The 13,069-nt window shown below is 43.5% G+C and overlaps 1 protein-coding gene across 1 annotated transcript; it reads right to left on the reverse strand.

The window, feature by feature from the left end:
- Window positions 1-481: 481 nt before the first annotated feature.
- Window positions 482-9,841, reverse strand: LOC113958838 (acyl-CoA (8-3)-desaturase-like). Its single transcript, XM_027667405.1, has 12 exons — window positions 9,593-9,841; window positions 7,863-7,973; window positions 7,003-7,200; window positions 6,543-6,644; window positions 6,244-6,372; window positions 5,092-5,152; window positions 3,663-3,739; window positions 3,246-3,343; window positions 2,531-2,627; window positions 1,981-2,060; window positions 1,172-1,297; window positions 482-1,076 (listed from the first exon to the last, which is right to left on the reverse strand). Exons 1-12 carry the CDS (start codon window positions 9,839-9,841, stop codon window positions 1,025-1,027), a joined length of 1,380 nt encoding a protein of 459 aa, XP_027523206.1. The 3' UTR covers window positions 482-1,024.
- Window positions 9,842-13,069: the final 3,228 nt, after the last annotated feature.

Here is a 13,069-nt window from a genome sequence, read left to right on the forward strand (position 1 = left end):
GACTTGCATAAGCAACTATCTAACTCTCCCCTTTTCCCTGCTTGCTTGTCCCACCTTCCTCACCTGGTTTTATTTGTAATTCAAACTCTCAGCTGGGAAGGGCAGCTCTCTGACCCCCAAAATGTCCCAGAGTGCTTAGAAACACAATGTGACTTTCTGAATAACCTCCAGAAATTAGTTGTGTTTGCAAAGCCTTGGAACTGAGGCTTCTCAGCCTTGCTCAGTCTGATATTTTACCTGCAACTTTTTATTTGGTTTAGCTGCAACAGCAACTTTTCGATTTGACCAGAGGTATATAGATATTTTACTTTTGGTTTATCTTTCTGTAGTATGATCATAGTCCTTACATGGATAGCAGTACCAAGCAGTAAAATAAGAAATAGCTGTCTCTTAATATATAGAATTGGTAGCAGCTTTGAGAAGTGAAGACAAAGAATGTGGCTTGAAAGAGTACAAGGCGTTAAGTGTTTGAGAACAGTAATGGAAACACATTTACATTTATTTATTTGTCAGTTCATTGTTTTCTACATTTATTTATTCAACTGTGATCTGTAGTTTGTTGTAACTTATTATGATTTAACTACATTCCTGAACAAATTCAAATTGTAATTTCGAGTAACTTCAAATAAGCAAATATTGTGTTAAGCATTAAACCTTCCACATGAGGAGAACCTAAGAAAACATGGTCAGAGGACTCTGACATGAAGTGAGGTGTGTGCATCAGTACAAAGTCTGACTTGAGCCCATGCTCAGACTCAGAAATGCTCAGACACATTTAGCAAAGAGCTTCTTCCTGTTCTAACAATTCACCTTCTGCTTGCCCTCCCCACTCTTAACAGATCTGAACCAAAACCCCAGGAAAGACCAGAAGTAAAATTCAGGCGGCTTCATCCCTACTGGAATGGTATCCTTCAGTTCTTATTCATTCTCTTCTGCTAGAGAGTCCCTTGTTGTCCCTGCTCCTCAGCTCTGCTGGGAATGCAGACATGGCAGGTTCTGAATGGCACCACCGATCCTTGGCTTCTTATTTGTGCAGGTAGGCGTCGAGCCAGAGCTCTCCTGAGCTTTTCAGGGAACTAGGAGAGGGAGAGAGAGAGGACACATTGCTTAGAGGAGTGTTGGTGAGGGCCTCCTCCTGCAATCCTTCTGCCTTTTTGTGTGCTTCACTTACTGCACGATGTCTGCAAAGGCTGTGAGCAGGGGCTTGCACTGATACTCCAGGCCGTGCTTGGCACACAGGGACTTCACCAGAGGGGCCACCTTCCAGTAGTTGTGTCTTGGCATTGTGGGGAACAAGCTGTGAACATGAGACAGGCAGGTTCTCTTCCGGTGCTCCATGAGAAATCCTGCCTTTCTCGTGTCCGCATCCATTCATACTTCTCAGGAATCACCCAGCTTGCACTGAGCAGGGTCTGTAGCTGCTCCCAGCTCTTCTTTCTTTTATGACTTATACAACTTTTCCTGCTTTTCCCCCTCTTTCCCCCCCCCCCCCCCCGTTTGTCTCTAGCATCTTCAAAACAATGTTTCTCTGAATTAAGTGCTGCTTATAGAAGAAACTACTTTCCCCCTGCCCTTTTTCCAGAATTAACCACCTTCGTAGCACAGAGAAGGAGATGAGCCCATGCTTCTCATTCTCTAAACTAACAGCATAAATAGTCAGCATAAGTGGGCTTAAATTACTGTGGCACAGTGTAAACAGGTGATTTAACATGGATATTTTCCCTAATCCTTACAAGCTACTACTTGAGATAGACCGTGTTGCTGCCCATGTGGTTGCACGGGTCCTGCCCATGTTCCATTTTCACTTGTCATCCCTGTGATTTTCTTTAGGGGTTTCAGTCTTTTTAAAGACAAACTCATTAGTGCCCCACAACTATTTGTAGAATTCAGAGCAAAGAAGAGAAGGGAAAAGAAAGAGAAATGAAAAATAGTTTTAAATAAAAGGAGGGAAGAAAATTCCCTCTTGGTGTGTGCACTCACTGATGTTCAATCTGGAAGTTCAGATGCCCAGTGAACCAGTCATTGAAAAGTGACTGCTCAACATTGCATGTTGCCTGGAGCTAGAGGAGGGCAAAGGAAAGCAAAGTTAGTCCAGCTTAGTAACTGCAGCCTTTCTCATCTCTCTGAAGAGCACAGTGCACTGTGCTGCTCTGCTCTGTTGTTTTCTTTTAGCCTAAGCTGAGCTACCTCCAGCCAGGGATCATAACCCTCCTGCAGCTTTGTCAGTCAGCAGATGTACAGACTGGCTAAACTGGACCACGGTAAAGCTAGGAGTTGGCTCTTGCAGAAAGTGAGGAGATGGGTGTGTTTAGGAACTGGAGCTGGGACCTGGGTTTGATTTTAGATTGCCCATGAGTGTGTCATTGCTGTGCTCCTTTACCATTTCCAGAGGTGAATCCATTACCCTGCTAACCTTCCCTGCCCAGTTGCCAGGAGGCTTCACCCCCAATGCCATAGGAGTCTTGCTTATCTTATGTTTAAAATTTGTACCTGTATGGCCACAATCCTTAAGAATAGAAAAATATTTTACCTGCGTAGACACCCAGTCCAGGTTCTTGTCGTAGTAAATATCCATAGGGATGTGGTTCATCTGGGAAACCCAGACAAACCAGCTGCTCTCCAGCATCCTGTGCAATCAGACCAGAGGGCAGAATCCAGCGTCAGGTGGGAGGGTTAGTGATGAACCATTAAATAACAGCATAGCCAGACTCACAAAGACATGGCTGAACACCAGCCTTGCTAATCTGGCACCTGAAAGAACTTCCAAAACCTGGAAGTTTCATACTTCCTTTTGAAACTCATGATTATTTAATGTGTTTTAACACTGACATAGCTTGTGTGCAGCTTGTTTTATCTGCAGCCAAGGACCAAACTGATTAAAATCAGTGAAATGGTCCAAGTGGAGAGTGTGTTGTCCATTCAAGCCCGGGTATTTGCAAACCCAGACTAAGCTGTTTTGGTTAAATGTTCTCTTAACCAGTAGAAGACCCAACACCCAAAGCACTGAATGTAATTTAAGTATTTCTCAATTTGGTCAGCACCCAGTGAAGTCTCTTTGCTGCCACAGCAACCTAAAACTTGCCCTGGCAATTGAACAGATGAGTGTTAGTTTAACTTTATGGAATTAAAACACTAAGCAAAAAATGAGGTGGTTAAGGGAGAATGTGGTAAGATAAGCAGAGGCAGACAAAGGCAGGCAGGTACAGATGGAAAGAATGTCTAGAGGAAAGCTAAAGAGACATCACCTGAATATAAAATAATATGCCAGGACACTCTTTATTTCTAATAATGATCCATAAATATAAAAGAATCTGATATAGAAGGTCATCATCCAGGCCAAGTCCTACCAAAAACAGAGACAACAAGAAAAGGAAAAAAAAGTGAATTACTTTTTCTAAAGTCTTTCTAATCTTCATTTGTATGTGCAAGAGAATAATTTACATTCAGCTTTGATAGTTTTGGGGTTTTTTTTCTGAATGGTATAATCTGAAGAAATTCAAGTTAACACAAGTTAATAATAATTTTTTATGGCTTGTGTAAGAGATGAATCTGAGCTTTCACACCCAGTAAGGAGATTTTTATAGGCACAGCTTTTCCACAGAGCTCAGAAGGTTGAAGGCCCCCAGCTGACCCCCTTTTGTCACACAAGGAGCAGTACTTACCACCCAATACCTTTTTGTGTAAGCAATGTAGAACGTATGCCAGTGGAAGTAGGTGGGAAACAGGAGTGGAGGAAGAGCTGTAGGGGAAAATCCATTATCATTGGGAATGTCATGGACTGAATGACTGGATCTGTCCATTGATCTGGTGGTGCTTACAAACCTCAGACTTCATTTTAAGCTTTTAGCTGGGTAACAGCCACAAGTGAGTATTTTGAGAAGTGGTTTCCAAAGCCCAAAGCTTATCTGGCTCCCCATTCTGCTGTACAAAGCAGGGAACAATGAGAATACACACGAAATCCCTCACCTACCAGGGGTTTGGGGTTGGAGAATTAAAAATTCAACCTTCCAAATAGACATCTCACTTGCAAAGAAAAACCCCCAAACCCACAAAAACTCCACAGACTGTCATTTAAATTAGAAAAGTACTGAAAGATGTGGTGTGATATCATAACCCAGAGCCTCTGTGGAGGATGTGGGAGATCTGAGATATGATCTGCTTCCTCAACCAGGCATCTTGGAATTGTATATCTGAGATATGCACACCTGAAATAACCCTGCTGTTTCTGTTAGCCAGAAGAGAGAGACCTGACACTGCTGGGAGCAGTTCTTGCCTTCTTCAGACGTTAAGGGTAAAAAAATAGGTGAAATTAGTCAAATCAAAGTGTCCATTTCTGCTGGGTTTTATGGTTCAAATTCATACTGTCCATTTTCAAGCAAGAAGGAAACTTTGGACTATTCTGGAGAGAGGCAAAAGTTGATTATCACCTTGTTCCGTGTTGAAATTGAGCTGCTTTGCAAAAGGAATAAAGCTTCATAAAGCTTCACTAGGGTGGGAAGAAAAGGGAAGAAGGAGCGAGCCTGGAGATCAGGGCACTGACGGGAGAAATTCCGAGTTTTTCCCTCTCCTCTAAATAGTTTATTAACGCTCATTATAAAGCTCCCAAACAGCCCCTGGAGCCTCATCTCAACTTCCTTGATTAGGGAGTTAAGAGACTTTCTCCTTTTCTCTGTCCAAATAGCTGTATGTTTATTATTGCAAAGCCATACAATTTTAAGATGACCTGGTATAAGGGTACCCCCCCTACTTTTTCTACTCTGGAACAAACAACATTTGGCTAAAAATTCTCAAACCAAATCAATGTGTTTCAAGTCAAAAAGGGCACAGAAACCTGATCTCACACAGATAAGATAATTCCGGCTGGAAAGGACCTGAGGATCTTGGAGCAGCACCAGCTCTGAGGTCAGACCATTTGCTTGGGGTTTGATCCAGTCAGGTCTTCAGCTGTTCCAAAAACTAGGTTATTATGTTCTTTTATTTTGCTCTTTGACACAGGTACCTTCATTCTGCTGAATTTCTACAGGTCAAAAGTAGAATCTGCAAGCTCCATTAATACCCCTCATGGTATTGCAGGAGAATGGAGATACTCACTGATGAAGAAGTATTTGTGTTGGTGATTGTAGGGCATGTACTTCTTCTTTTTGATCCCAAGCTGTGAAAACAACCCAGAAAAACAAATTACTGAGTGGCAACTAGGAAATTTGCACAGGTAACTTGCTCTTTTCCGTTTATTTTCCAGAGGCAAGTTCTTGCAGACTTCCCACAAGCCTCATTCCTTCTGTCTCCCTCCTATTAGTTTACAATATAATATTGTCTATAAACCCTCATTGCATTAATGTAGGGATTTGATGCCTTTATCCATTAAAAGGTGGTGTGATCTGTAAGTTATGGTAAAAAGAACATTGAGCATGGACAGAGGTGAATTTTAGCTGGTGAATTTATTGGTTTTACATTCTTGCCACATTTGTAATTAATTTTGTGAGGAATTAGATATTTCAAGGCTAAATTGTATTATCAGTCAAAAATAGTTATATGTATTTTCTCTCATTTCCCCCCTGCTGTCTTCTGTGTTTTTATGCACTTAAGTGACAGCTTCATGACGGCAAAGGTCTGCCAAGGAGAAAAATATTTCACTGCTGTAGCTGCTGTGACAGGGATTCAAGAACTGATGAAGATTTATAGCAAAAAGGGTTCAGCACTCTTAGGTTGTCACTTCTGGAAGTGTCCAAGCACATCCTGTATGGTCAAATGACTTCTGCCCAACTAGAGCTACAGGAACAGCCCTGAGTTATTAACTTCTACTGTTCCTATCACAGCAAGGCTTCTGCCTTCTGGCAGACACAGCCATGCCAAAGGCACTTGTATCTCTGAGCTCCTGACATTAATATAAATATCATAAAAAAGACCAACTGCAGACATGCTTTATATTAATGTTTACAGGTTATCTAATAATCATAAATTACTGAATTGGTGTTCCAGGTCGTTAAGTTTCTATAACCATTAACAATCCTTTTGCTGGTGGATTTTTCACCCTATGTGTGATGCACGTACATCATGTCTAATTTATTTACAACTTGTCAGCTGTTTAAGATATTCTTAAAGGGATTTAATGTGAACTATGAAGAAAGTAGACCCAATCTTTTTGCAGAAACTGCCATCACATCTCACTTTTAGATCTTTATGGTCCGGCATGGTTTTGTTGACTGAGGTGTTCTTCCCACACACACACACACACACACTGACCTCCACTGAGAGTTTCTTCCCCAGAGTGAACAGGAAAGGGTGCATATCGATGTCAGGGTCTTTATGGAAGCAGTTGGGTTTGGAGTGGTGCTGGGAGTGCAGAAGAGTCCACCAGTTGGCTGATGCCCCCTTTTTAAATGAAGAACAAAGTGTGAAAAGTATGATGCTTTCAGAGCCAGATTCTCCCCAGTTCCCCACTTCCCCCAGTGCTGAACAGAATCCCCCACAGAGTCTTCAGAATGCACATTTTTACAGGAAAACCATCCAATCTCAGCAGTTTTCCAGGGTCAGGTACTTACAATCAAGTGGCACATCACAAACTTGTGCAACAAGTGGTTCCACTTGGTCTTCCTGAATACTGAAAGGTGTCCTAAATCATGTTGTAGCCACGAAGCCTGGACCTGGAAGAGGAAAAAGAAAACTTTGGGAGGGGAGAAGACCAGGATGGTGCCACATCCATCCTTTGCTTCAAAATACCCAGATTTACTTCTCTGACACTGCTCCAAAGTCACCACCAGAAAGGGACTATGAAATCCTGATGCTCTTAAGGCCTTCCCCAGAATATATCTCACTGAAAGGATGCCAGACTTAGTTTAGTGGGAGCCCCCCACATGCAGAATTTCTTATTTATATCCATATAGTTGTCTTCTTATGACAAAGGAGGACTTGTGCCAAGTCAGGAAATGAAGGACTAGGAAATGTAAGTGGATGAAAGGTGATGGAAGTCCTTGTGCACATTCTGTGGGCTCCGTTGCTTACCTGGGAAATTGTCAACACAAGCAGGGAGACAACAAAAGGCATTAAGGATGTCCCAAAGTAGAAGAGAATGAGCCAGGCAGCAGAATCCAGCAGCAGGATGTGAGCGAGGTGCAGGAAGAAGAAAAGCTGATTTGGCTCCATAAGTCCCGTTTTCTCGACAATATGACGCAATTCCCGGAAATCTTTCACCAGCATTTCCTGGGGAAAGCACCAGGGTTATACATTCTCTGGTTTTAGATGGCACTGCAGCCTCATAACCCAAAAAACAATTGAGGAAAGAAAGAGTAAAGGCTCTGGCTAAAAGGGCAAGACTTGGGCTTGCACACAAACAAACTGTTCACGGCTCTCTTACAGATTCTCTGTGTCTTTGCCAAGGTGCACAGAGCAAAGAAGCCATCCCAATTTCTGCACCCCCAGCCCCTAAGGCTAATCTTTGGTGCTCTTTCCATCATCTCCTTGGCAGGGGGAGAGTAGCACAGTAGCTCAGGTGGAGGTTGTGTCTAGTTGTACTTTATATGCATGAGCTTCACATGCCACCTTGTGGTAGGTCTTCAGATGAAATCATTCCTCTTAATTTACATCGTCACTTTACCCTTCCCAGGATTAACAGAGGAGGGTTAAACTCCTCTATTAAAAATCTGCACCTCCAGCCCAGCTGGCCCCCAGCTAAATAGGAGTTACTGTGATAAGAAAAAATAATCTTCAGGAATCTCATTCTCAACCACAGACTGTGGATTTAGTCTAATATTCATTTATGGTTTCTAAGTGGTAGCACAAAAATTGGGAAGATACAGAACAAGGCCTAATCTCAGAGTATCTTTTTAATCTGCCTTTGATCTGATTTTTGAGGACAGACTTACATTTTTAGTGGGCTCAATACTGGGTTGGTCTGGTGCCAGCTCCCCAATCTGTAGTGGCTTCAAGTACTTGCTCACCAGCACCTTGTCAACATGGAATGCCACAAAGGCATCCTGCAAATGCACAAGAGTAAAGGAAGAGGTAAGAAAACCAAATTCCAGGTGACAAACCCCAATCTGCTGTGCAAGACATTCTCTGTGGAGGAACCACAATAGCAAAGATCATTTATCTTCCTGATTCATCAAGCTTTTGCGGCCTTTGCCTTCCCGTGTTTGTCCTAAGCTCTTGAATGAGATCTTATTTCAGAAGAGGGCTCATGTCCACTATTGCAATTAATGCAGGTGTACAGGCTTCACAATACAAAATAAAATGAATCTCCACCATATGCCTAAATGAGTCTTGTGCAGTGTCACCCTGACTAATATTGTGGCATTAATTATCCTCATTTTACTATCCCTCAGGTTTCTTTGCTTACTGAGCCCCTTCTGTGTTTTTCATCCTCTCCTGAGTTGCTCCTTTTTCTTTTAAAATATGCAACAAAGAAACAATCACATTTGTCACATCTTTGTCTAGATGTTAATTTACCACTATTTTCTACTCCTGCACATACTAAAAGGCAAGAACTCCAAGGAATTTCCTGAATGGTCCTGTGTGTGTTTTACCACAAGTTTCCATGGCATTAAACGAACAAGACAAGCAAACCTGATGAGCAGAAGTCTTTTTACCCACGCACCAACTCCCATCCTTGGACACCTCTTAACTGGCTTATTCTTTTCATTTTGTTCATCCCAAAGGTCAGAAGGACCACAAGCAATAACCTCAGAAACTTTTCCGGGTGCCAGCCTGGAAAAGCATTGCTGTCTTTGCTTTCCCTCCAGCTTATGCTGGGGGGCATTTAGGAGGGATAGAATTTAGGAGGGGTGTTTCTGGAAGCAGCTCCTGTGGCAGCTTTCTCACCTTACCCTGGCTGTGAGCAATCACTGCAGCTCACAGTAGTTGCACAAGCAAGATCAGGAGATAAAAGTAATCCTAAAGGTTTAAGAATTGTAGAACTAGATAAAACTAGACCAGGTTGCTCAGACTCCTGGCCTTGAACACTTAAGGGATGGGGCAGCCACAGCTTCTCTGGGCAACCTGTGCCAGGGCCTCACCATCCTCAAAAATTCTTCCTTACATCTAATCTAAGTCTACTCTCTTTTAGTTTAAAGCCATTCCTCTTTGTCCTGTCACTCCAGGCCCTTGTCCAAAGCCCCTTCCCAGCTCTCTTGGAACTCCTTTAGGACTGGAAGAGGACTCTCCCTGGAGCCTTCTCTTCTTCAGGCTGAGCACCGCCGGCTCTCCCAGCCTGTTTCCAATAGCAGAGGTGCTCCAGCCCTCGGAGCATCTCCATGTCCTCCTGAGAACCGGTTCCAGTACCTAAAGGGGCTCCAAGAGAGCTGGGGAGGGACTTTGGACAAGGGCCTGGAGGGATGGGACAAAGGGGGAATGGCTTTAAACTAAAAGAGTCTCGACTTGGATCGATGCCGTTGCCCCGAGGGCTGTCTCTCCTCATTTTTGCGTGTCCGCAGCACGGGGCTGGGGAGGCTCGCACGGGGCAGCGACGCTTCATTCCCCCGACCCTGTCCCATACCCTGAGCACCCCCGCATCCCGCAGTCGCCCCCCCAGGCCCTCCCTGCTCGGCCCCCGCATCCCGGGGCGCTCCCGGCCCGTCCATGTCCCGGCACCCCTCACCGTGGCGTCCTGCCCGGCGTGGCTGACGAGCAGCCGGGCCCCTCCCGGGTGCCTCCGGCAGAAGTGGCTGATGTCGTACACCTTCCTGTCGATCACCAGCCAGCGCTCCTGCGGGGCCGGCCCCCGCCCGTTCCGCTGCCCGATCTCCTCCCAGGTGAAGCGCCGCAGCCCCGCTGTGTCCCCATCCCCGTCCCTATCCCCGTCGCCATTCCTGTCCTGCACCGCCCTGCCAACCCCCAGCCCTGCCATCCTCCCTCCTTCCCTCCTCCCTCCCGTCCCTCCAGCCCGGCATCCCGCTCCGCCGTGGCATTTAAGGGTGGGACCCGCCCTGGCCCTCCCGCACCCCCTGCCCCGCCTTTCCACAGCTTCTTCATGAGCTCCGACTGCTCCGAGTTGGGTTTGTCCCCAAAAAATAGCCCTTTCCCTGCCCCGGTTCTGCACCCCCAGAGCATCCCCAGCATCCAAAGCCCCGCAGTACCTATAGATGGGGAGTACCTGACTACTTGAGGGGGGGGTCTCAGCAAGCTCATTCTGTTCCCAGGACTGGCTCAGACAGGGAAAACTTCCCTTAAAATACACCCCTGATTAACCAGAAATGTGATATTATTCTGCAGTTTAGCTTTGATGTTATAGTCCCTGAAACCCTTGGATGAAACATGAATTAAGCACATTCTTATGCACAGTTAAAAAAAATCCCAACCAAAACACACCAATTTCAAGGAAACTCAGTATTATATTTAGCACCTGATGAAACCCAGTATTTCTCTATTTCCGGTTCTCCAGCACTCACAGCAAAAAGGGAGCAGAGAGCAGGGGGTTCCACAGAGCCCTTGGCAGTAATAATCCTTGGAGCTTGCACTGGATGCTTCTGTCACCTGGGATAAACCTGGGATGACACACACTGAATGTTGTACCAGATTCTGATGGGAGATTGTGAAACTGCTTTTTTTTAACCCTCTCCGTGCCCCTTTCTTGTTTGTAAAATTATAAGTAAACTACTGACTTGGGGACTCCAAGAAATGAGTACTAATTGCAAAACAACACTTGGTTCTACTTTTCCTATATTCCTAAACAGTCACAGCATCTACATAATCTTCTGTTTTCAAAACAGACCACAATCTTGAAAATATAAAACTGTGATTGAGTCGATGATTTCTTTGTTCCATAGAAAACCACATGTTAAAACCTACATCAGCAGCAACCCAGATGGAGGAGCCCACAATTAGGACAGAGTTTTCAAAGTGTGTGATCAAAGCTGGAGTTAGTTTATCTGAGTTACTGTCTTTGATGATTAATTTGAATTAATTCCTTTACATTTATAACATTTCTCGCACATCTACTTGCCTTTTTTTTCCTCAGTGCTCATTTGCTCTTGAGTTTGCTTGTGCTGGTAAAACTCTCACTCAGTAATGATTCTGCAGTTTAGCTTTCAAGTAAGAAATGCTGATGCAAAGAACCAAGAGAAATCTCATCTAATTATCACAATTAAATTGTTTACACGGTGTTTATGGCTCCTCCCCTTTACAGGAAAATGTGAAAATCCCAAAGCCAGTCAGTGCAATAAGATGCCTTAAAAAAAGGTTTAATGGCTTCTATCATCAATCTGTTTCTTTGCTTCTCCCCTGTAGGCAGTCAGGAAGCACATTTTCCTTCTCATTCCTGGGCTTTGGCATCCCTTTAGGATCACATTTGGTACTTTTTATAGAATATGTTTTTATAACATTTGAGGTAAGCCGCTTCCTGCCCACCAGCACGCACCTTTGGAAGGGCAGCACAACTTGTTCCTTTTAGCTGCCCTCCTACACTGAATACTCAATTTTGAATATTCATCAGAAAAGGAGGAAGGATTCAGCCCCTCCTTGGCCTGTGTTCATACCTCCTTAGCTACTTTATAGAATTATTAGGGTTAGAAAAGACTTCAAGACCATCAAGTTCAACCTTTCTCTGATCCTAGAATCCTGCACCAAATTAAAAAGCTCCAGTGACATCACTGAGAGATTTCTGTGTTTTTCCCCACCTCTCCAAGTGGAGATGGAGTGTTTTTCTCGATGGCCAGCACAATCCAACAGCCCTTTATTAATCTGCTCCACAGCTCTTGCATTAAGTCCAGCTTCTCACTTTTCTACTGGAACCCCACATTAAGCTAAACTCGAGCATTTCTAGTCTTGCAAGCACTGGTGTTTTGCAATCTGTCTTTTCACAATCAAGATCTCAGCTGCTAAAAAGATAAACATCAAATTCTGACTTGACATCTACCTGATATCCACTTGTTCTCTCACACATCCCACGTTTTTATGCTCTGTAATCCATTTTTATTCTCCTTGCAGCAGGGTGAATTGGGCCAAACCTGCATGATGGTCCCTTCTGGAACATTTATCTTAATAAATATGTCATCAAGCCTAAATTAAAAACCCTAGATATCTGGAGCAAGGATAAATGGATCTTTTGTGCAGGTTAAAATCTGATTTTTCCAAACTGAGCCGTTGCATCTCCTAAGTGATTAATATATTTGCTGCTTTTTTCACTGTAACTCGGTAAAATCTCTTTAATGGGTTCATCTTTCATTACAGTTTGTGGGCAGCAGCAACAGCCTCAGCAAAAGATGATTCTGTGACTTCCAACAATACAAGAAACCAAGGGATGTAATCAGAGGTAACTCAAAATCTCCATAAAAGGAGAAAAAATGCCACACAAAGCAAAAAAACCCCAACAAACCAACCAACAAACAAAAACCACAAACCCACAAAAACAAAAGAAAAAAAAGGGGAAAAAGGAGCACTAATTAAGCCGAGCAACCCAGAACAAAATATAAATAAAATATAAATAAAAGAAATTATTCATAATGAAGAACCAAAATAAATTATTCATAAAAATGCAATATATAGGAGGAAAATGCAAATTGTATCCATAAGTAATTATTTGCAGCCTATAACTCCTTTCTTTTTCTTTGCTCATTCTTCTTGCTCATGTGGTGCAACTTGTCAGAAGGATGTTCTCTGTTCATTCCTCATTCAGAGCAGGATCTGTGATTCTCTCCTTGAAGTTCAGAGCATCAAGCTGGAAAAAATGCCATGGTGGGGACTTTTGATGGTCTTAATATTCTACTGAGGACTTGGGATGTGGGACTGTTCAGCCAAACTGGTGCTGTGGGTCAGGCCCTGTGATTTCCACGGGTCTGAAAGAATTTGGGATCTCCTTTGAGGAACATCAGGATGTTCCCCACGGCCTTTTAATTTGTAAAGGGGACATAAAGAAGACGGAGAGACACATTTTTCTAAGACATGTAGTCACAGAACAAGGAGCAACAGCTTTAACCTGAAAGAGGGTGGGTTTAGACTAAGAATAAAGAATACTTTTGTTGCAATAAGGGTGGTGACAGTGGAACAGAGAAATTCTGGATGCCCCATCATTTTTGTTGTCAATCAAGCTGACAAATGCAAATTTGTGTGGAATTATGACAGAATATCTCTTAAACTT

Source organism: Corapipo altera, unplaced genomic scaffold (genome assembly GCF_003945725.1).
Source record: "Corapipo altera isolate COAL_440 unplaced genomic scaffold, ASM394572v1 114, whole genome shotgun sequence".
Taxonomy (NCBI): Eukaryota; Metazoa; Chordata; class Aves; order Passeriformes; family Pipridae; genus Corapipo; species Corapipo altera.

Bases quoted from the DNA above. Each gene is read 5' to 3' on its own strand.
- LOC113958838 (XM_027667405.1), bottom strand. From the start codon at position 9,841: ATGGCAGGGCTGGGGGTTGGCAGGGCGGTGCAGGACAGGAATGGCGAC. The intron at 7,201-7,862 runs GTAAGTCTGTCC...TGCTTTCCCCAG, and splicing joins GTATTGAGCCCACTAAAAAT to GAAATGCTGGTGAAAGATTT. The intron at 1,298-1,980 runs GTGAGTGCACAC...TCATGTTCACAG, and splicing joins AACTTCCAGATTGAACATCA to CTTGTTCCCCACAATGCCAA.